A 21,882-nucleotide genomic window follows, 5' to 3' on the forward strand; every position below is an offset into this window, starting at 1 on the left:
CCAGAGCAAGAACACAAAGAATTGGAATGAGAATGAGAAGCTGAATTATTGACTTAGGTGCTTTCTGTCAATTTACTGGGCTGCTTCCAGTGTTTGTCCTTCCTTCAGATTGAAGTAGAAAAAGCATAAATTTGGGGAATAAGAAATATAGATTCAAGTTGATTTATTCACTCAACAAATAGTATAAATAGGGCAAGCAGATACAGTTCAACAATTTGCTAGGTGCTAGGTAGGACCACAGCTGAACAATGTCAATGAGTTCTCTTGCCCTTGTGGTGATTGTATTTTAGTATAGTGAGGCAGCAAACATGGGACAGATGAAATGGCTGGTAACATTCTTAAGAGACTCTTGCTCCTTGGAAGAAAATCTGTGACCAACCTAGACATGTTAAAAAGCAGAGACCTTACTTTGCCAATAAAAGTCCATCCAGTCAAAGCTATGGTTTTTCCAGTAGTCATGTATGGATGTGAGAGTTGGACTATAAAGAAAGCTAAGCGCCAAAGAATTAATGCTTTTGAACTGTGTTGCTGGAGAAGACTCTTGAGAGTCCCGTGGACTGCAAGGAGATCCAACCAGACCATCCCAAAGGAGATCAGTCCTGAATGTTCATTGCAAGCACTGATGCTGACGCTGAAACTCCAATACTTTGGCCACCTGATGTGAAGAACTGACTCCTTTGAAAGGGTCCTCCTGCTGGAAAAGATTGAAGGCAGGAAGAGAAGGGAACGGCAGAGGATAAGATGGTTGGATGGCATCATTAAATCAATGGACACGAGTTTGACTACGCTCTGGAAGTTGGTGATGGACAGGGAAGCCGGGAATGCTGTAGTCCACGGGGTTGCAAAGAGTTGGACATGACTGAGCAACTGAACTAAACTGAACATTCTTACACATCCATAAGTCCTTAAACACCATTTCGAATATCAATGTGTTGATGATAGACTTCTGATTTTAATTCAGAGAATTCCGATCATTGAATGAGCTTTGTTGCATTTACAAATTTGATTTTTAAAAGATATCTGAAAATAAAATGTAAAATTATTGCTTCTGAAGTCAAATTTGGTACAGTCTATGTAAGACAGACTGGAAATAAAGAGGCAACTGTACCAAAGCAGTTATGTAATCAATCTTTATCCTTTCTTTTGACATTTTATACACAGCCTTATTTTATATTCTTTATCTTGAAAGGGATGCCCTGCCATCTATCCATCTATCCAAATTCTGTCCATGTTAAGATATAGCCTGAGGTTAAGCAGTACAATGAATGTTTGACAAACTTTAATGTGAAATTCCGTAAAATCAGTCACATCTGCATTGCTCTGAAGGTGATAAATGTGATGTAATGTTTCCATGATTCTGTGGGTGGTAATTTAGACAGGAGAATCTCCAAGAGAGTATTTTTCAGCTGAGATCTGAAGAACAATCTGACACTGTTAAAAAAAAGACCAGGAAACAGCCCACCAGGTAATGGGAACACAAGCAGAAGGACCTTAAACCAGGAAGAGCATGATGTGTGTGAGGAGTGGAAAAACAGGCCAGTGCAGCATGAACACGATGAACAAGGACGACAGGGCAGGAGATGTGGATGAAAAGCCAGACCAGAAGTAGATTACTTGGAGTCTTGTGAGCCATTGAGAGGTTTTCATTTCTTTATAAATACAGTAGGGTTTTGGTTTCCTAGAGTCTGGGCTCTTTGCACATTAGTTGTAAGTTGTTAGTCTTTGCCTCAGAGTTCAAGGATACATAATTGATCTTTCTACCCTACCAATTTTTTTAAACTTCTTTTGCCCTGACAGTATTTTCTTAAGTATGTTTGTCTGTCATTATCTTCACAATATAAAAATTTGCTTTTAATTTTTTTAGAAATAGATTGGCATCATTTAAATCTTTCCTAGTGCAGTGTATGTATACCACTACGTGCTTTGCAGTGGGAGTGCTCTATTGATCTTTTAGACTATTTGAAATCACATAGTGCTTTTCATATGCAAGAAACCATTTTACAGTCCCTTAGTAGAAAAAATACCCTCTCTGCCACTCCCTAAAATTTAGATGACATATTTATATATAGAATAGATATGTATATGTTTTCAGAGTATTACATTCCTTTCTAACGCTGATAATTTGCAGATTTATACTGCTCGCAGAGTTTACATCAGCTTCCAGCTCCTGTCATAACACTTTCCTGTACTGTGGTTGTGATGGCTGGCATGCTCGCTGTGTGCTAGGTCCTAGATGGATGGTTTATGAGCATTCATCCAGCAAGCAAACTATCAATAAAAATTCATTAATTTCATTTTGAGAGTATCCTCAGATCCTGTATTCCAACGTAATGTTATCGGCTTCCGTAGTGGTTCAGATCGTAAAGAATCCACCTGCATTGCAGGAGACCTGGGCTCGATCCTTGGGTTGGGAAGATCCCCTGGAGGAGGGCTTGGCAACCCACTCCAGTATTCTTGCCTGGAGAATTCCCATGGACAGAGGAGCCTAGTGGGCTACAGTCCTGGGGTCATAAAGAGTTGGACATGACTGAGCGACTAAGCACAGACCATTATCATTGTGATTTTCATCAGCAACCTCAGTATATTTTATTTGAAGAAAGCCTAGTTTTGCTTTTAAAATTTAATATGTAAATTACTACAGTGTTCACTATCCATTTTTGACAATTTAGTTCAATTTTATGTTTCATATTCGTATTTATCGTTGAATCATTTCATCATATTTAGAAAATGTATATATTTTTTGCTTTAATATCCCCTATGTGTTTTTAAACTTTTCCTCTGTGTTATTGTACAGTTTCAGTTGCTTACTGTTTTCCCTGCCACCAAAGTCAGGTTATATCAGACTGTTTCTTCTTTCTATTTTATTTATCATAATTGTAGTAGAAGAACACATGGAGACTTAACAGTGCATCTAATTTTAAGAAATAGAATTATACATTCAAGTTTCTTCTGACCACTAATGTTATGTGCATCTTTTATATTAACTGTGAAACATTCTTTTCTTAATATATTAAGTAAATTGCCTCTGAGAAATCCATGTTATAGTTTTTCCATAGAGTAAATCTAAGGAGTTAAAAATTTTAACTACTTGACGACCTGGAGAAATCTCCTGAATTTAGAAAACTTTTATTTCTTCATCAGACATGATTAGCTGAACTCATCTTTTTTTCTGGCAGTAATATGCTATTCATTACTTTATAATTTACTTTTTTACTTTCTTATTGTTGGGATTCAATAAAGCATATGTACAAATATTATATCAAAATCCTTAGTATCATTTTATTGTCATATAGTCAGTGTTATCCAACTCACATTTCCATTTCAGTTCTATTCATTTACTCAGTGCATCTGAGTCATAGTGTCCTCAGGGAAAAAAATAGCAGCTTAAACCAATTAACTCAGGAGACTGGATGGTGTTCGTATTGCATCATAACTGAATTCATTATTTACAGTTCAGTGTGGCCTAACACCCTGACCTGAAAAATTATAACTGGCTGAAGGCTCAGCATCTTTTTCTCTCTATTCATTATTTATTAACTGGGCATGGGCAGCTGCAGCTGCCCTGATGAATCTCCACTGCTTGTTGATGCAAGTGATTTACTAAAAGGAGGCTTTCCTATATATCAGTCAGAACTGGTAACCAGCCTTACTGGTTAGATTCCAGTGGTAAATAGTGGTTACAGAGCCAATCTTATCTTTTAATCCATGGAGCTGATAGCTACATGTCAGTATAGAGAAGCCTTTTAGTCTTGGTGTCTCTATAAAAGTCTATTGTAAATATAATATATCTATGATTATTATTTTCATTAGGTAATAATATGCCTAGAGGCACAATATGTATCCAAAATTTTATTTGATATTGGGAATACAACTCTGACAAAAAATTTCAAGAATCAAAAATATCTGTATTGTGAAAGTGGCAAAGCCCTATTGTATATACTATCTATTAAGTAGTTGTAAAAAAGATAAGGATGTATTTGGAGGTGGAAGTTTTAAAATATACACATATAGACTTTGAGAATTGCATACAAGTCTATAGTCTTTGGGTTTTGAAGAACTTGGTTCTGTACACGAGAATGCATTCATTTAACTCCTTCACTAGTGAGATCAAAATAACAATTGTGATTCCTCTGTGGAGAGTCTCAGCTCTTATTTAGTATTAACTCATTTTCTCTGGCTTCCCTCATAGTTCAGTTGGTAAAGAATTCGCCTGCAGTGCAGGAGATCCCGGTTGGATTCCTGGGTCAGGAAGATCCGCTGGGGAAGGGATAGGCTACTCACTCCAGTATTCTTGGGCTTCCCTTGTGGCTCAGCTGGTAAAGAATGCGGGAGACCTGGGTTTGATCCCTGGGTTGGGAAGATCCCCTGGAGAAGGGAAAAGCTACCCACTCCAGTATTCTGGACTGGAGAACCCCAGGGACTGTACAGTCCATGTATCTCAAAGAGCCAGACATGACTGAGCAGCTTTCACTTTCACCTTCACTTTCTTTCATTTTCTCTTGGTTTTAGGGGACACAAAAAATGACAGAGAGCAGGAGGTGGTACACTTAGCCATAATGTGATTGTGAACAAAGTTTTTCAGTATATATGTGTAGTTTGTATGGTGCATAGTGATTAAGCTAGTTTCTACTGCAATTTATGTGAAATATATAAACTTTTAATTTCAGAATGATCTGTTGTTGTTAGAAATAGTTTTAGCATTAAAAGATAATGAAATTTTAAAAAATTATTATAAAAATCAATTATTAGTGTTTCATTTGAAAAATATATTAAATATGCAAAATTATTTTGTGTGTGTCATAGAGTTATCATTATAACTTTCCAAATTAATTTTAGTAGTATGTACTACTTGTAAAACTGAATGACTCACCCAGCACTGGATGGTACCTCTGTCTCTGAGTGATCCAATCTGTTATTTAATAACTGAAGTTACACTTAGATGATTAGCCTGAGGAACATGCTTCTCATGTGTTTTAGCAAATTTGAGTACATTTTGGAATTTACCTCCTTAGTGTCTCTGTATGCATTTATATAAGGTAGTCTGGAGAATCCAGAAGATGTGTTTTAGGAAAAAAATGGTGGAAAGAGACAGTCTAACTTAATTTTTTTAATATATGATCTGGTAAACAAGGAAATCTTATTTCCAGGGGGAGAATTTATTTCAAATTTTTAACTAACACATTAAACAATATGTATTAAGTAGCTTTTCTTCACATTCCTTTTCTCAGTCAATTCCTTTGTGTCCAGTATTTGCTGTGTATTAAGTATACTATATAATTACATAGTATACCAAGAAAAGTAAAGATGGATTATGATATCAGAAACAGTAATTTCATATGTTTAACCAAATGAGTTGTATTTTCATGAATTTATTGCCCTTTATAGAAACTGTAATAAAGGAGGGCCATGGACAACAGCAATATAATTTTTTCTTAATATATTTAGCAGCGGCACAGTAAAACTAGACTTGATAACATAAATATGTAAGTTGAGAAGTACAGTATTTTCAGTTACTCTTCAAAGCCCTTTATATGGTGATTTGTTTAATTTCTTTATTGACGTGTCATGTAGCCCACAGGGTCTTATTTCCCCAACCAGGGATTGAACCAAGTACCAGGAGTTGAAGCACTGAATCTAACCACTGGACCACCTGGGAATTGCATGCATGGCAGTTTAAAAGTGCAAACATTTTATTAAAATGCATTTAAAGCACAATTTTTTAAGTGTGAGAGGGTTCAGGGGAAATATTTTAGTATATGTGCTGCCGAAGCGAGCACAGATTCAGAGGAAATAGATGCAACTTTCACCTTAGTAAGATAATTGTATAATGCTAATAGTACGCTAGAAAGAACTTAATGTTTTAATTAAAAGTATAATACATGTTTATTGTATTATATTGTAAACAACAAGAAAGCACAAAGATGAATACCATTAAAACTATGAAACTAATGGTAGTGCTGATAACGTTAACTATATACTCATCTTTTCATTTCTCTTTTCCTCTTATCCCTCTAAAAATATAGGCTGTTTTTCTCTTCATACTGTGTGCTTAACATCTACTTTTAAACCTAAAACCATTTAAAAACAAATACAGCATATATGTAATTCTTGATGTAATTACTCTTTTATATTACTTAGTAACGGGATTCCCTGGTGACTAAGATGGTAAACAATCTGCCTGCAATGCAGAGACCCGGGTTTGTTCCCCGGGTCAGGAAGATCCCCTGGAGAAGGAAATGGCAACCCACTCCAGTACTCTTGCCTAGAAAATTCAATGGATGGAGGAGCCTGGTAGGCTATAGTCCATGGGGTCACAAAGAGTCGGACACGACTGAGCGACTTCACTTTCACTCACTTTAATAACGACATTAAATTGTATTTGTCATAATAGATTATTGTAACCTTTTACTATTGTTGCACGTTTGTTTCAAGATTTAAATATTAAATGACATTTCTATAAGAATTATCATTAAATCCTCTCTCCTCCACTCTACCAATAAATATTTCTTGAGTGAATGAATGAAATATTTACATTTATCCACATATTCCTAATCCTAATTCAGATATGTACTTCACTATCTATCTCTTATCTATCACCTGATCTTTTTACTTTTCATATATCTAAATTTTTCTCAAGATATAAATGGGATTTCTGGGAAAAATGTGCTTACAAAAAGTAACATAATATTTTCTAAAATTGTAGAAATGGAACTGCAAATTTTCCATAACTGAAAATAGCTTTATAGTTTCTTTAGTTTGAGTGTTCTTAATTTAGGTAGGAGAGGGTATTAGAATTAACTGAGAGTTTCTTTCCAGAAACATCGTCCCTACTGTGATTTGCTGCTTATTGGTGGGGGGAGAAGCTTCCCAGGTGATTCTTATATGCCCCAGGGACTAGGTACCACAGCTGTAGCCCAGCATCATTCCTAAGTCAGAAAGCTGAAGTCCGAGAAACAGTCCAAGACATTATTAAATACAACTGAGGAAAACCAACTCTTCTGATATCTGTACTTTCTACCAAAGCTTTCCATGGTTTTTTGTAAGTATGTGCTTTGTAATAGGTTTTATATGAAACAAACAAACAAACAATCAGTATCAAATGAGCTTGAGAACCCTGAGGGTAAATATTATTTTCTTTAGTGGAGCTTATCTCAGAGTTTTGATGTGCCAATGTGCTTTGTTATTTCCTTGATAGAAGAGTAGAAGAGTATTACTACCTCAACTTATTTTAAGTCGCAACCAACCCTTAGAGAATCTCCAGGGAGTATTTTTTTTTTCAAATATCCTTTGATAAATATTACTGGCCATATTGCTGTGTGCATGCATCTGTTATTCAGTAATAATAAAAAACAGTGTTTCTTCCCTGTGGAGGGTAGAAAATTTCAAACATCCGTTAATATGCCTATTACTAGTCAATGCTAATTTTTTAATGAAAAAAATTGTGTGTCTAATTTAAACTATTGATATTTTAAAGCAGTGAACTTGCAATTTTAATGTGTATCACAATCACCTGGAGGGTTTGTTGAATTACTGAATTGCTGGTCCCCTTCCTGACATTTCTGATTGACTGGGCCTAGGGTAGAACCTCTGACTAGCATTCTAAAATGTTTCAGTGGTTGGTGATACCGCTTCTTCAAAGACTAAACTGTTAGAAACCTCTGCTTTAAAATAAATATTGAGGCTTTTTACTAATTCAGAATGTTTGCAGTGGAGAAGCATAATGACATCATTTATTTGGTGAGACCCTCTTTACATTCATATTATTAGTGGAAGTAGTTCATTTTAATGTTCCATCCTCTTATTCAAGTCAATTATGCCCATAGATAATCATAGAATAGAGGATGACATTTAAATTATAAGAAAATTCATGACTGAATCCAGGACCAAATCCCAGTTATAATTTTTATTCTTTCCTTTATTAACAGTTGGAATCATGGTAGATGTGTTAAGTTAAGTGTTTTGTTCTGTGGCGTTTCTTTGTCTTATCATTCTTTCTTTTTCTTTCTTTTCTTATCCTTAACACTGCACACACCTAACCTTTGTTTTAGAAAGTAATATAAATTAGTAATTTCTGCATGTAGGCTTTTTGTCAAATTTTAGACTTTCAGCACTACAGTTTCATCATTTTGTATATTCAGTTTGTTAATGGAGGGGCAATTATATCTTTGCTGCTTTCACATAGATTAAAAATAATGATCCTTCTTTAACTCTGCTTATCGATCATAAATTTTACAGTCTGAATGACATATACCCAGATGTGCACACGTACACACAGAGTCATAGCTAACTAAACCACACTTGCCAAATATAGTCCTTCTCCTTATTATAGAGAGTGTATTTTCATGTTTTCTTTCAACATTGTTTCATTTGAAAAATAATTTGGTCATGACCTATTAAATTGATTTCATTACATAATAATGAGTTGGACTTGCAGCTTTAGAAATCATTGATTTTTTTAAGCCCTTTTGCCAATATTTTTTTCTAAATAATCTTTCCCATGTTGCAGCTTCCCTAGGGAAACAAGGAAGTGTGTGTGTGTGTGTGTGTGTGTGTGTGTGTGTGTGTGAGAGAGAGAGAGAGAGAGAGAGAGAGAGAGAGAGAGAATTAAAATATCTTGGAATACTGATGGGTTATCTTGTACAAGTTTTCAGAGCCATCTAGAAAGTTGGCCACCGTCACTTCTTTGTGGAGTTTGCTTTGCCACATCCCACCACCCTATGAGATTGTCCACTTAAGTTCTTTCTCTTGTTTATCAGTTGTGTTGCTGCAGTGTGCTGTAAAATAGTCAAATGTTGTATTTCTTTTTTCAGTTTTCTTTTGTGGAAATTACCTTAGGAAAGTGGAATACATTTAGAGATATGCATTTTGGATAAATGAGTGAGATTCTTAGTTACTTGCCAGAGGAGAAACTGAATTACCTTGCCAGGGTAATTTAATAATCAGAAGCATAGTTCAAATAGATAGAAAATTAATCTTCAACCTTAAACTCTTGTGAGATTTTCTTGAATCAATATTGATTGAATCTTTGCTCCTATCTCAGGAGACAATTTGGTTGAAGTTAGGATTCAGTTGTACTTAGAGTTACAATAGATCTCTTCTTTCTGAGCATTTGTACTTTCCTTTTTAAAGCAAAAATTGATACACCTGGAAAACATGCAAAAATCAAAGGAATATGACAAAATAATCCTTTGTTGCTATTATTTTTTGTGTTCACGTGTAAGATTAGTTATCAAACCAAGAATTATATAAAGGTGTAGCATAAGTGGTGAATTTATTTCAAGGGGGAACTTTTAATTTGGTTGTATTCTATTCTTTAAGTGTACATTTTAGTAAGTGCTGTACATGGGAAAGCTCTGGTCCTCTCAGGATGTTCCTGGGTGACTCCAGTGTTGAGGAAATTAGGAGAGAAGTTAGGTTATAATGTGAATCCTATCATGAAGATGCAATGTGAATGTTAGTGCCTGAATGGAAATTTGTGGTGTCTGATATTATCATGGGAATATTTTAAAATATTCTTATAGATCTGTTTTGTCAAGAATATGCATTTGGCAAATGAAAAAGTGAATGTGAGAATATCTGTGTTAGGATACATTGTAATATTCTCTTTATTGTCTGTCTTTTCTTTATAGCCAGAAAAGAATGATAGTGAACCAGGCAGCCAGAGGATAAAACCTGTTTTTATCGATGATGCTAATTTTGGGCGACAAATATCCTATCAGCACGCAGCCGTTCATATTCCCACTGACATCTATGAGGGCTGTAAGTAAAAGGATGTGAACAACTCTTGGAATACCATGTTTTTAATCTATCTTATGTATCTTATTTTTGGGAAAAAAAAGGGAGCAAATTTGTTGCTCTCATTTACATGTTATTTAAGAGTCTGTGGTAAACTCTGATTTATGCAAAAGAAGAAACCTAATTTCCATGAGCAGTATATTGTCATTGGGCCTCGCTATGTGAATAATTGCAGGAGAGCCTGTAGCCATGGAGGTGTCCTACTCTTTCGTTTAACAAATAATTCTGCCTTTCCAGTTAGTATCAATAACTTCCAAAGTAATACATGCATTTATAAAAAATTAATACTATGTAGCATTAGTGCACACAAATATTTTTACAAAGACACCAGACTGGTAACAGAAGAGAGATGTACATTGTAAACTCTCCAGTTCTTACCACAACTTATTGTATTTTACCTGTCTCTCTCTCTCTCTGCCTTACCCTATGATGTAAAGTAAAGATACCTCACTCTTAGTTTATTGTGAACTCAAAGTAAAAAGGGTTGGGTAAAGGAATAAATTATATCCCTAAAGAAATAGAAAAACTTCAAATTGAGTGAGAAGGCTTCACTGCAAGGAAGGGAGGGGAATGAGTTTTTAGGAAGATACAGGGGAGGAAGCTCATGGCAGTGATATTCCTTGGACATCCTGTGTACTAATAAGGGCAGAGCCTGACATTTCTAATAGGAATTCTCCTAAGGGCAACCTAATCACATAGGAAGACGAGCTGTGACCCAGAAAGCAGAGTCTTTGCCCAATCACAACTCTTGTTTTAGATGTTATCCTTTTCTAACCAGTTCCTACCCTTCCTGCTTGTACCTGCCTTTCACATAAGTAAATGGTAAGGAGAAAGAACCACTTGAGATTTTAAAAAGTGTGTTTCTAATAGTCCCCTTAATTAAAAACACTGTAAAGTGTATTGAGTGTCCAGAGTGTATACATAATTGCCTGAATTCTGGATGCAGACAGCCTAGGTTAAGTTAAATTTCAAATCTAAAATTTAGCAGTATTTCCTTGGGCAAATTTATCAGCTTTCTGAGAGGTGAGCATTTTTTGAACGTGTAAAATGGGGATAAAATTACTAGCCCAAAGGTTCATTTGAGAATAAAGTAAGTTAATATTTTTGAGTTTGCACAATAGTGCCAGGCTCATAGTAAGCATTATATAGATGTTTGCTGTTATGAGAAATTACAAATGTAGTTTATTTAGTAGTAGTGTTAGTCAATCAGTCATGTCCAACTCTTTGCGATCCCACAGACTGTAGCCCACCAGGCTCCTCTGTCCATGGGATTCTCCAGGCAAGAATACTGGAGTGCATTGCCATTTCCTTCTCCAGAGGATTTTCCCAAACTGGGGATCAAACCCCGGTCTCCTGCATTGCAGACAGATTCTTTCCTGTTTGAGCTACAGGGAAATCTAAAGCATTTTTATGTCGATACTCTGTGGTCATCATGTCAGTGTTATCTGGTTATATTACTACCTTGAACAAACATGAGGCCAGCTTGAGTGTTTTTAATTTGTTACAGACTTTCATGATTGTGTTTCTGTTTTGTTGCCAATAGTGATTATCCAGATATCCTCAAACTTTCCGTTAAATTCTAGAGGAAGGATAACAGAACTTTCTCCAGGGAGAGAGAGATCTCCCTCTTCCCCAGTTTTTCTTGAGTTTTTTTTTTTTTTGGCTGGTCTAAAATTGACAGAAGACAGATTAATAGATTAATTTAAAATCAATTTGCACGTATTAGTGGTGCTAGTGGTAAAGAATCTGCCTGCCATGCAGGAGACACAAGGGCCACAAGTCTGATGCCTGGGTTGGGAAGATCACCTGGAGTAGGAAATGGGAAGCCACTCCAGTATTCTTGCTGGAGAATCCCAGGGGCAGAGGAGCCTGGCAGGATATAGTCCTTGGGGCTGCAAAGAGTCAGACAACAGATCAGAGCAGACCAAGTCATAAAAATGGTACCCTCACAGTGTCCAAAGCAGGCCAATTACATGTCATTTTTAGACAAAGAAACAGTATGTGAAGAGATAGGACAGGCAGCTTGTGCTTGGGGGAAATACATCTTCCTACTTTTAGAGGGTAACAGAGACATGGTCTTATTTTTTTATCATTTATTTTCCATTGGGTGTTTCTCACATAACTCTTAATTCAGAATAATCAATATGCCACTGAGGCATATCTTGGAGCAGCCTACTGTGGGCCACAGCAACCTCACACATTTTAAAAACAAATGTCTTTTTCTAAAAGCTGTGTTACCACAGTAGAAGAAATTTTAATATTGCATGCATGTTTAAAATAGAAAATAAAGGTCTCGAACAATAACACCTCCTGAAGCTAATCATGACTAATAGTTTGGGGCATAGTCTTATAAAATATGTATTTAAATGCAAGCACAAACTAATGAAATAATCCAAATGGGATTTTTCATATTGCTTTTCAACTTGCTTCCCCACCAACCTGTTCTGCTTGCCTCGCTCATTTGTTGTTGTTAAACTATTAAAAGGCTGAAAATAGAAGAAAGGTATCTCTTTAGGAGTAGGTTATCCAGGGAATAGAAAAGCAAAATAACTTTGATTAACTTTTCAATGAAGTGATATTGAATAAATAAGTGAAAAATACATTTTTCCCTAGGTAATTAGAACCTAATTCACCAGTCTAGTAAATTATACACCAGTAAATTACAGTGTCTCATTTAATTACTGTAACTTTGTTAAAAATTTTTGAAGAGGAAACTCAAGCTGAGTCTTTGATGAAAGTCCACATCACTGGTAAAAAATGGAGTCAAGTTTCATATAAATTCCAATTCTAAAGTTTATACTTTACAGTACTGTAATAGATAAAATTTCTAGTGTTTTCTTTTGACTTAATTTTGACTCATATTACTTGGGAGCCAAGATCTAACTCCAGAGGAGTTAGTAAGATACTGATTTTGCATGAGAAGCTTCATTTTCTTATTTCTTTTGCTCTTTTTTTCCCACTGAAGTCACATTCATTAATGTCTTGATGTATTTTATGCTGGAACAAACATAAAATTGACACATAAAATAAATCCAAGTATCCTTTCTTCAGGCTGGTGTGTCATAGTATACATATCTTCTTTTAAAATCCTACAGAAGAGTTTTGACTTTGTGTAAATGTTTTTCTTTCTGATTTAGAATAAACTGTTAGTGGATATTTACAAAGGCTGATTTTAATAGTGTCAGAGGCTAAAAAGTATTACTTTGATTACTTCGAAAATCAGGAAGATAGAATATTGAAATAGATATTTTCAGAATTGTAAGAAATTTTGATACATGGCTTAATTTGAAAAAGAAAAAGCAGCTCTGTCTTTGGATTGTGTATTTAGTCCTATTCATCTTAATATTGGCGTCTCCTCTTTTGCTGAAATCTCATCAGTGAGACTCTGACCTTGCCTGGCCTGCGATGCTTTAAAATTCATATCCGGTGTTATGAGCCATGTGAGTAAATGGCGTAGGAGTAAAATCAGAAATGTCAACAAGATCCTGGAAATTTAATAATTACTGGCATTTTTCATGCAGTTCATCAAAACTTATCAGATGTACAGAATCATTCTAGATTCTGAATTTAATAAATGGAAAAGCATACTTTAATTGCAGGCTTAACTGAAGGGAACAGCGTCTCCTTTCATTCAAAGACAGTTTGTGTCTCTGAATTCTCATAAGATATCTTGTGTTCTAATTTTCCAAAGGTGATTACTTTTGAAATTCCCTTGAATTCAATATGATTGCTTTTGCTCCATGATATATTTAAAGTTTTCAAATAGTGTATTTAATTAAAATATTGTCTGAAAGCTTTTAGTTTTGAGGATTTTAGTGGTTAATACTTTTATTTTAGAGGGCACCCAAACTACACTTAATTTTTTAATCTAATTAATCTGTTTCAGTATAAAAATAGTGAACTTGATAGAAAGGACTAAATATTCTGACAATTTGTTTTAATCACAGAGCTTTATTAATGTGTTAATTATTTTTGATTCACGTATAGGGAATGCTTTTATAGAATATTTTGATCATTTGTCATTAGAAATTTATGTTAATATTTATTTGTATAATTATTACAGTTGTAAAAAATACACATTACTAAGAGAAAACAGTAGGGAACTCCAACTTATGTAACTTTCAGGTACTAGATACTTTTGTCCTTATACTACCTTTTGATGTAAACTAGGCAATTTATAACTTCTATTTTAGAAATTTAAAAATGAACATACTTCTGTCACAGAGGTACATTGATTTTGATTGAGGAAGACAGAATTTTCTGGAGTGTATTAATATCCTTGGAGGTCTCATATACTTTAACAAAACTACTTTTTATAAATTAAATTATCTATAATCACTAACACTGTGTTCTAATTTATCTTTTCTTACATTGAGATATAGTTTGTGTACAGTATTACATAAATTTCACATGTACAGCATAGTGGTTCACAATTTTTTAAGGTTACACTCCATTTATAGTTATTATAAAATATTGCCTATATTCCCTATGCTGTGAAATATTTCTTTGTAGCTTATTTATTTTATAAATATTAGTTTGTGTCTCTTAATCCCCTACTCCGATCTTGCCTCTCTTAATTTTCATTTGTTTTGTCATAGAAAATGTAACTATGTAAAATGACGTTAGTGTCAAAATTACAGAAGAGAAAGCTGCTAGGCTTTTGCTGATGATTGTGTCATAGTCCTTCATAAGCAACTAATCTATTTCAGGACATGTGCACTATTTAATTAGAGAGTGCTAATAGTTTACTTTTACTGTTTTAAAAATCTGTTTATAATGGGAATACAGCACTGAACAAACAGATTAAAAAAATCCCTGTACTCTTGAACTTTACAGTCTGATGGAGATAGGGCATAAAATAAACAAACAAGTAATAGGATATATTGTAACATAATAAAAGATTGAGATAAAAATAAAATAAGGGAGATGCTGCTGCTGCTGCTAAGTCGTTTCAGTCGTGTCCGACTGTGCGACCCCATGGACTGTGGCCCACCAGGCTTCTCTGGGGTTATACACAATTCCTGGGCTTCCCTATTCCCTGGTAGCTCAGCTGATAAAGAATCCGCCGGTAATGTAGGAGACCCCGTTTCAATTCCTGAGTCAGGAAGTTCCCCCAGAGAAGGGATAGGCTACTCTCTCCAGTGTTCTTGGGCTTCCCTGGTGGCCCAGACAGTTAAGAATCTGCCTGCAATGCGGGAGACCTGGATTTGATCCCTGGTTTGAGGAGATCCCCTGGAGGAGCGCATGGCACCCCGCTCCACTATTCTTGCCTGGAGAATCCCCATGGACAGAGAAGCCTGGCGGGCTGCAGTCCATGGCGGTGAGGAGTCGGACACGTGAGCGACCAGGCACAGCAGGGCATCGGCGGTTCCTGGGTTAGGGGCTGGGCAGTTGGTATTTACAACATGCAGGTAGGGGAGGCTTTGTGGATAAGATAACATAGTCTGTAGCTGGTGAGCATGAGAGTTGAATTCTCTAGATACTGTGGCAGGCAGAGGGAAGAGAAAACACCAAGATCTTGAGCCTGGTAGGTTCCTAAAGGGCCTGAAGACCAGTGTGGGCACAGCTGAGGTAGCAGGTGTCGCAGCAGAAGCCTCATTGTATACAGCCTTGTGGATAATTGCAAAAGACTTTGATTTTTATTTTGAGATTTTTATTTTAGTCTGTTTGGACTGCTCTAACAAAATGCTGTAGACAGAGTGGCTTATATAATAGATATTTATATATATTTTTATAGTTTTGGGCACTGGAAGTCCAAGATTAAGTTGCTGGCAGGGTTGATTTCTGGGGAGGTACACGGAGCATCCTGTTTTATAGATGGCCACCATCTTGCCGTGTGCTCACATGACTGCTTCGTGCACATGCAGAGAGAGTGAGATCTGATATTTTTTCCTCTTTTTATATGACAGCAATCTGATTATGAATGTGAGACACTAATTGCACTACAAATGTTCTACCCTCATAACCTCATCTATGCCTAATTACCTCCCAGGGGCCCCACTTATGAATACTGTTGCCTTGCGGGGTAGGTGTCCAACATACAGGTTTTGAGAAAACAGAGAGATTTAAGTCCATAGCAGAGAGGGAACTCTGAGGTGTTTTATGGATGAGGAATTACGCTTTCATAAAAAGGTAGATGCTGGATACTTGGTTGAGAACAGACATAAAAGGCAAGAATTGAGGAGAAATGATGGGACCTTGGACCAAGGTTGTAGCTCAAAAAAGTATTCCTATTAAAATATGTAGGTTTTTATTTACAGGACAGCAAAGGAGAAACGGACATAGGGAATAGACTTACGGACTTGGGGAGCGGGGAGGAGAGGATGAGATGTATGGAAAGAGTAATATGGAAACTTACATTACCATATGTAAAATAAATAGCCAACAGGAATTTTCTGTATGACTCAGGACTCAAACAGGGGTTATGTATCAACCTAGAGGAGTGGGATTGGGAGGGAGTTTCAAAAGGGAGGGGATATATGTATACCTATGGCTGATTCATGTTGAGGTTTGACAGAAAAGAGCAAAATTCTATAAAGCAATTATCCTTCAATTAAAAAATAAATTAATTTAAAAAAATTGTGTAAATCTAATATATTTTTGAGATATACATTTTTCCTTCTAATTTTGTATGATGGAGACATTCTATTCAGTTAACTTTATTATATCAAAATAGTGTGGCAAACAAATTTTACCCTCGTCATAAAAGCACTTTTAGTTGAGAACTAAGAAACTAAGATAAATTTCCTGAGATCTTTAAAGAGTATAGTGAATTAATTCAGGTTCAGTAGAATGTCAAAAGACCTTTTTTCGTCTTTCTTCACAACTTTAAAATTTTCTTTTCAAGATAAATAAATTCCATGCAAGTTAGTTTGCTCCTCCTCATTCACTGTTATAAGTTATAACATATATCCCTTGTTATAAGAAACAGGGGATAGTAATCTTACAGGAAAAGAGAGGGAAAAATATAGACAAGTTTCATTTTACCTGTTTACATAAATCTTACACATCCTTACATTGGTACAAACCGCTGAGCTCTTTTTTCAGGCTTGCCTGGTATATTTCCTGTAAAGGCCTCTGGTTTTGGATTCACATCTCAGTACTGGCAAGCTTTGAACTTCCTAACTGTTGATGTATAGGTATGTGCATGGTAGTGTTTTAGTTGTTTTCTGTACAAAACAAATGATCTTGAATTAATGCAAGATCTATTTCTTTGAAGTAAAATGTTAATAGGGATGTTCCACTTCCAGAATCTTGACTGGAATAACATATAGGAGAAGGCAATGGCACCCCACTCCAGTACTCTCGCCTGGAAAATCCCATGGATGGAGGAGCCTGGTGGGCTGCAGTCCATGGGGTCGCTAAGAGTTGGACACAACTGAGCGACTTCACTTTCACTTTTCCTTTCATGCATTGGAGAAGGAAATGGCAACCCACTCCAGTGTTCTTGCTTGGAGAATCCCAGGGAAGGGGGAGCCTGGGGGGCTGCCGTCTATGGGGTCGCACAGAGTCGGACACGACCGAAGTGACTTAGCAACAGCAGCAGCCTGTTAAACATCTTATGATTTTTACAATTGCTTTTGAGGCAAATATAACATTAAAATGCTTATTTTTCTCACTATAAAATAAATATGTGATGATTTTATGAAATACAAACTAGTGTAAAGGAAAATATGTAAAATTACACTGATACAGATACTGTATGTCTGTGTACGTGTTCATTAAATATACTAGGAGCAAATATATAATTACTAAGCAATTATACTGAAACCCTACCAAGTTTATACCTGACCTTTTACCTTATCAGAAAGTATTGTTATATATTTAATAATAATACTTTTTGAGATAACATTTTAATGTTGTATGTTCCATAACTAATTTATATTTAGGTTGTTTCCATTTTATCATGGGATATAAGTAAATCTCTGTATTTCTCATTATCACCTTAAGATAAAATAAGAACTGATATTAAAAAAACAAAACTATTGATAAATTTTCTTGATATTACAGGTTAGTACCAAATTAGATCATACCTTCAATGAATTAGTTCCTTTCTAATTCCAATTTGTCAGTGAAACTATTATATTTTAATTAACATTTTATAGATTATGTAGAATATTGATAATATATTGGAATAGTTTGCTGCCCTTTTTTTTTCAGCATTAATGTCATATGTTTGTTTTTTCAACACTAAGTTCCATTGCTATGTAAAATAAAATACTAGGGCACTATGAAGTGTGGCAGCAGTTTGTCTGAGGGATGGTAACAAACTTGTTTAGAAAGTACCCCAATTTTCCCACATGCTGGATCTTTCACAACATATACTGTAAAGTTTTTACTTTTACCTGATTTTAGTGATTATGCTTACTTGAACTTTGTTTGATAAATACATAAATTTAAATTTTCAAGTAGCAAAATGTGTTTAAGTGTACTTTAGCAATAAAATCACAAGCTTTAAAAAGAGATTGTCAAGGCTGTTGGAAAATGAGAGAAAAAATATTAAAAGTAAGAAGTATAACTCCAGATATTGGAGATTAAAACCATGAAAGGGCGTTATGGGCAATTTTACAGTAAAGTGCTATAATGTATAAGAATTGTGGATGATTTATTATAAAATAAAATCAGATCAACTCAATAATATGTCAGTAATGATAAAATAAATTAGAAACACATTCAAATTTATGGCCAAAGAAAGTACTTCATGTTTTATAGTTTCTGGTCTTACATTTAGATCTTTAATCCATTTTGAGTTTATTTTTGTGTATGGTGTTAGAGGAGAACATAGGCAAAACACTCTCCGACATAAATCACAGCAAGATCCTCTATGACCCACCTCCCAGAATATTGGAAATAAAAGCAAAACTAAACAAATGGGACCTAATGAAACTTAAAAGCTTTTGCACAACAAAGGAAACTATAAGTAAGGTGAAAAGACAGCCCTCAGATTGGGAGAAAATAATAGCAAATGAAGAAACAGACAAAGGATTAATCTCAAAAATATACAAGCAACTCTTGAAGCTCAATTCCAGAAAAATAAATGACCCAATCAAAAAATGGGCCAAAGAACTAAACAGACATTTCTCCAAAGAAGACATACAGATGGCTAACAAACACATGAAAAGATGCTCAACATCACTCATTATTAGAGAAATGCAAATCAAAACCACAATGAGGTACCATTACACGCCAGTCAGGATGGCTGCTATCCAAAAGTCTACAAGCAATAAATGCTGGAGAGGGTGTGGAGAAAAGGGAACCCTCTTACACTGTTGGTGGGAATGCAAACTAGTACAGCTGCTATGGAAAACAGTGTGGAGATTTCTTAAAAAACTGGAAATAGAACTGCCATATGACCCAGCAATCCCACTTCTGGGCATACACACTGAGGAAACCAGATCTGAAAGAGACACGTGCACCCCAATGTTCATCGCAGCACTGTTTATAATAGCCAGGACATGGAAGCAACCTAGATGCCCATCAGCAGATGAATGGATAAGGAAGCTGTGGTACATATACACCATGGAATATTACTCAGCTGTTAAAAAGAATTCATTTGAATCAGTCCTAATGAGATGGATGAAGCTGGAGCCCCTTATACAGAGTGAAGTAAGCCAGAAAGATAAAGAACATTACAGCATACTAACACATATATATGGAATTTAGAAAGATGGTAACGATAACCCTATATGCAAAACAGAAAAAGAGACACAGAAATACAGAACAGACTTTTGAACTCTGTGGGAGAAGGTGAGGGTGGGATATTTCAAAAGAACAGCATGTATACTATCTATGGTGAAACAGATCACCAGCCCAGGTGGGATGCATGAGACAAGTGCTCGGGCCTGGTGCACTGGGAAGACCCAGAGGAATCGGGTGGAGAGGGAGGTGGGAGGGGGGATCGGGATGGGGAATACGTGTAAATCCATGGCTGATTCATATCAATGTATGACAAAACCCACTGAAATGTTGTGAAGTGATTGGCCTCCAACTAATAAAAAAAAAAAAAAAAAAAAAAAGAAAGTACTTCATGTTGAGTCATTTCTATAACATTTTCAAATAAATACTTTCAAGTTTTGAATTTTTTTCTAGAAATGTGAAAAGTTAATTAACTCATATCACTTCATTATAAAAAAAAAGGTGTAGCACAAAAAAGAAAAAAATCATAAGCCAGTTTTAGTTTATTAATAATAATGATAAATTCAGTGAAAACATTGCCAAGCAAAGTAGCAATGAAAGAATAATGCCTGGTATTAAAAAAAACTGTCTCGATAATTGAGTATTTTAGATGTCTAATAATGTTTTTATATTCTATATCAATTGATGCAAATTAAGCATTACCTATTTTTTTTCAGTTTGAAATATAATTGACCTACAGAGCTATATAATTTTAAGTTGTAAAATATAATTTGACTTACATATATCATGAAATGATTGGCACAGTAGATTTAGTGAACATCTCATATAATTTAGTATTAAAGAAATGGAAAAAATTTACACTCATTTTTAATTGAAGTAATTTTAATTAAAATCTTATCAAAATACTCCTACCAATGATAAAAACTGCTCTAATGATTAAGGAGAGCTGAGAAATTCCCACTAGTTCTATACCTGTTTGTTTTTAGAGTATTTTTTGTCCTTGCTTTTATTTATTACAATTATGATTTTTGTTTAATATACAAAAATATAAATTGTTTTGTGTTAATTTTTTTCACCAGATAATTACCAAAAACAAAGTTTTTGAAATTCTGGGTGATACATCATTTCATGCTATAGAGTTGTGTGTTTAAAGACTAAAAAAGTGAATGACTTTAAAATATTATCATGGTTATCATATTAACAAAGTAGCTTTTCTTTTTTCTTTAAAAACGCTATTTGAGTCATAAAGCCATGATCCTAATTCATGGAACCAGAAATCTGGTAAGGGCTAAAAAAAGGATACTTTATGAAGTACCATTGATTCCCTAACAAAATGATCATTGTGTGTGTGTGTGTGTGTGTGTGTGTGTGTGTGTGTTTAAGGTTTAGCTTAATAAACTAGCATCACTCCTCATTAGGAGCATAGCAATGAAATAGTATAAACATGAGAAGACAGGTACTAATAAAATTTTAGGATAGGATAACTTGATCATATTAAATAAGTATGAGACAAAGAGAAGAAATTCCACTTCTGAGGGCAAGTTTGCACTTCATTTCATTGTTTTTCTCTAATGAATACATTCATCATATAAATACAATATAGTATTCATTTTTTGATAGGAAAATGTTGACCAAAAGTAAATTCAAATGCCAAAGAATACAGTATTCTTCTGATCTTACAGGTACTAGCCCTTTAATTTATTCAGAATTATAGAATAACAAACCAAGTAGCAGTAACCGTTTTGTGCATCTTGTAAATTGCTATGGACTGAATTGTGTCCTACATGAATTCACATGTTGGAGTCCTAACCCTCATTGGTGACTGACTATATTTGGATAGGGTCTTTAGGGGGCAGTCGAGGTTAAATGAGGTTGTTAGGATGGGGCCTTAATTTGGGAGGATTGGTGGTTTTATAATTTATAAGAAGAGGTATTCCTGCACAGGAAAGGCAGCAGTCTGCAGGCCTGAAAGAGAGTTCTCACCAGGAACCAAATTGGCACTCACCTTGATCTTGGACTTGTCAGCCTCTAGAACTCAGAGAAAATACCTAGTCTCTGGTATTTTATTATGGCAACCCGAGCTGGCTAAGACACAGTTTTGTTTCCAGGGAAAAATAGGAATAGGTTTAAACTCAAGTTTATATGTATACATATATATATATATATACACACACACATACACACACACACACACAAACACACACACACACACATATATAAAATGGTATTGGAGAAGTCTCTTGAGAGTCCCTTGGACTGCAAGGAGATCCAGCCACTCCATCCTAAAGGAAATCAGTCCTGAATATTCATAGTAAGGACTGATGCTGAAGCTGAAACTCCATACTTTGGCCACCTGATGCAAAGAACCAACTCATTGGAAAAGACCCTGATGCTGGGAAAGATTGAAGGCAGGTGAAGAAGAGGATGACAGAGGATGAGATGGTTGGATGG

The 21,882-nt window shown here is 35.2% G+C and overlaps 1 protein-coding gene across 5 annotated transcripts in view; it reads left to right on the top strand.

The window, feature by feature from the left end:
* CACNA2D1 (calcium voltage-gated channel auxiliary subunit alpha2delta 1) overlaps positions 1-21,882 on the top strand; it is a 513,972-nt gene that overhangs the window by 326,648 nt on the left and 165,442 nt on the right. For all 5 annotated transcript variants that reach the window (XM_061165139.1, XM_061165136.1, XM_061165138.1 and 2 more), the window contains exon 6: positions 9,630-9,759. In XM_061165139.1, the coding sequence (XP_061021122.1) occupies positions 9,630-9,759 (130 nt within the window). The remainder of the gene's footprint in view (positions 1-9,629; positions 9,760-21,882) is intronic.

The sequence above is a fragment of the Dama dama genome, chromosome 18, assembly GCF_033118175.1.
Source record: "Dama dama isolate Ldn47 chromosome 18, ASM3311817v1, whole genome shotgun sequence".
NCBI lineage: Eukaryota > Metazoa > Chordata > Mammalia > Artiodactyla > Cervidae > Dama > Dama dama.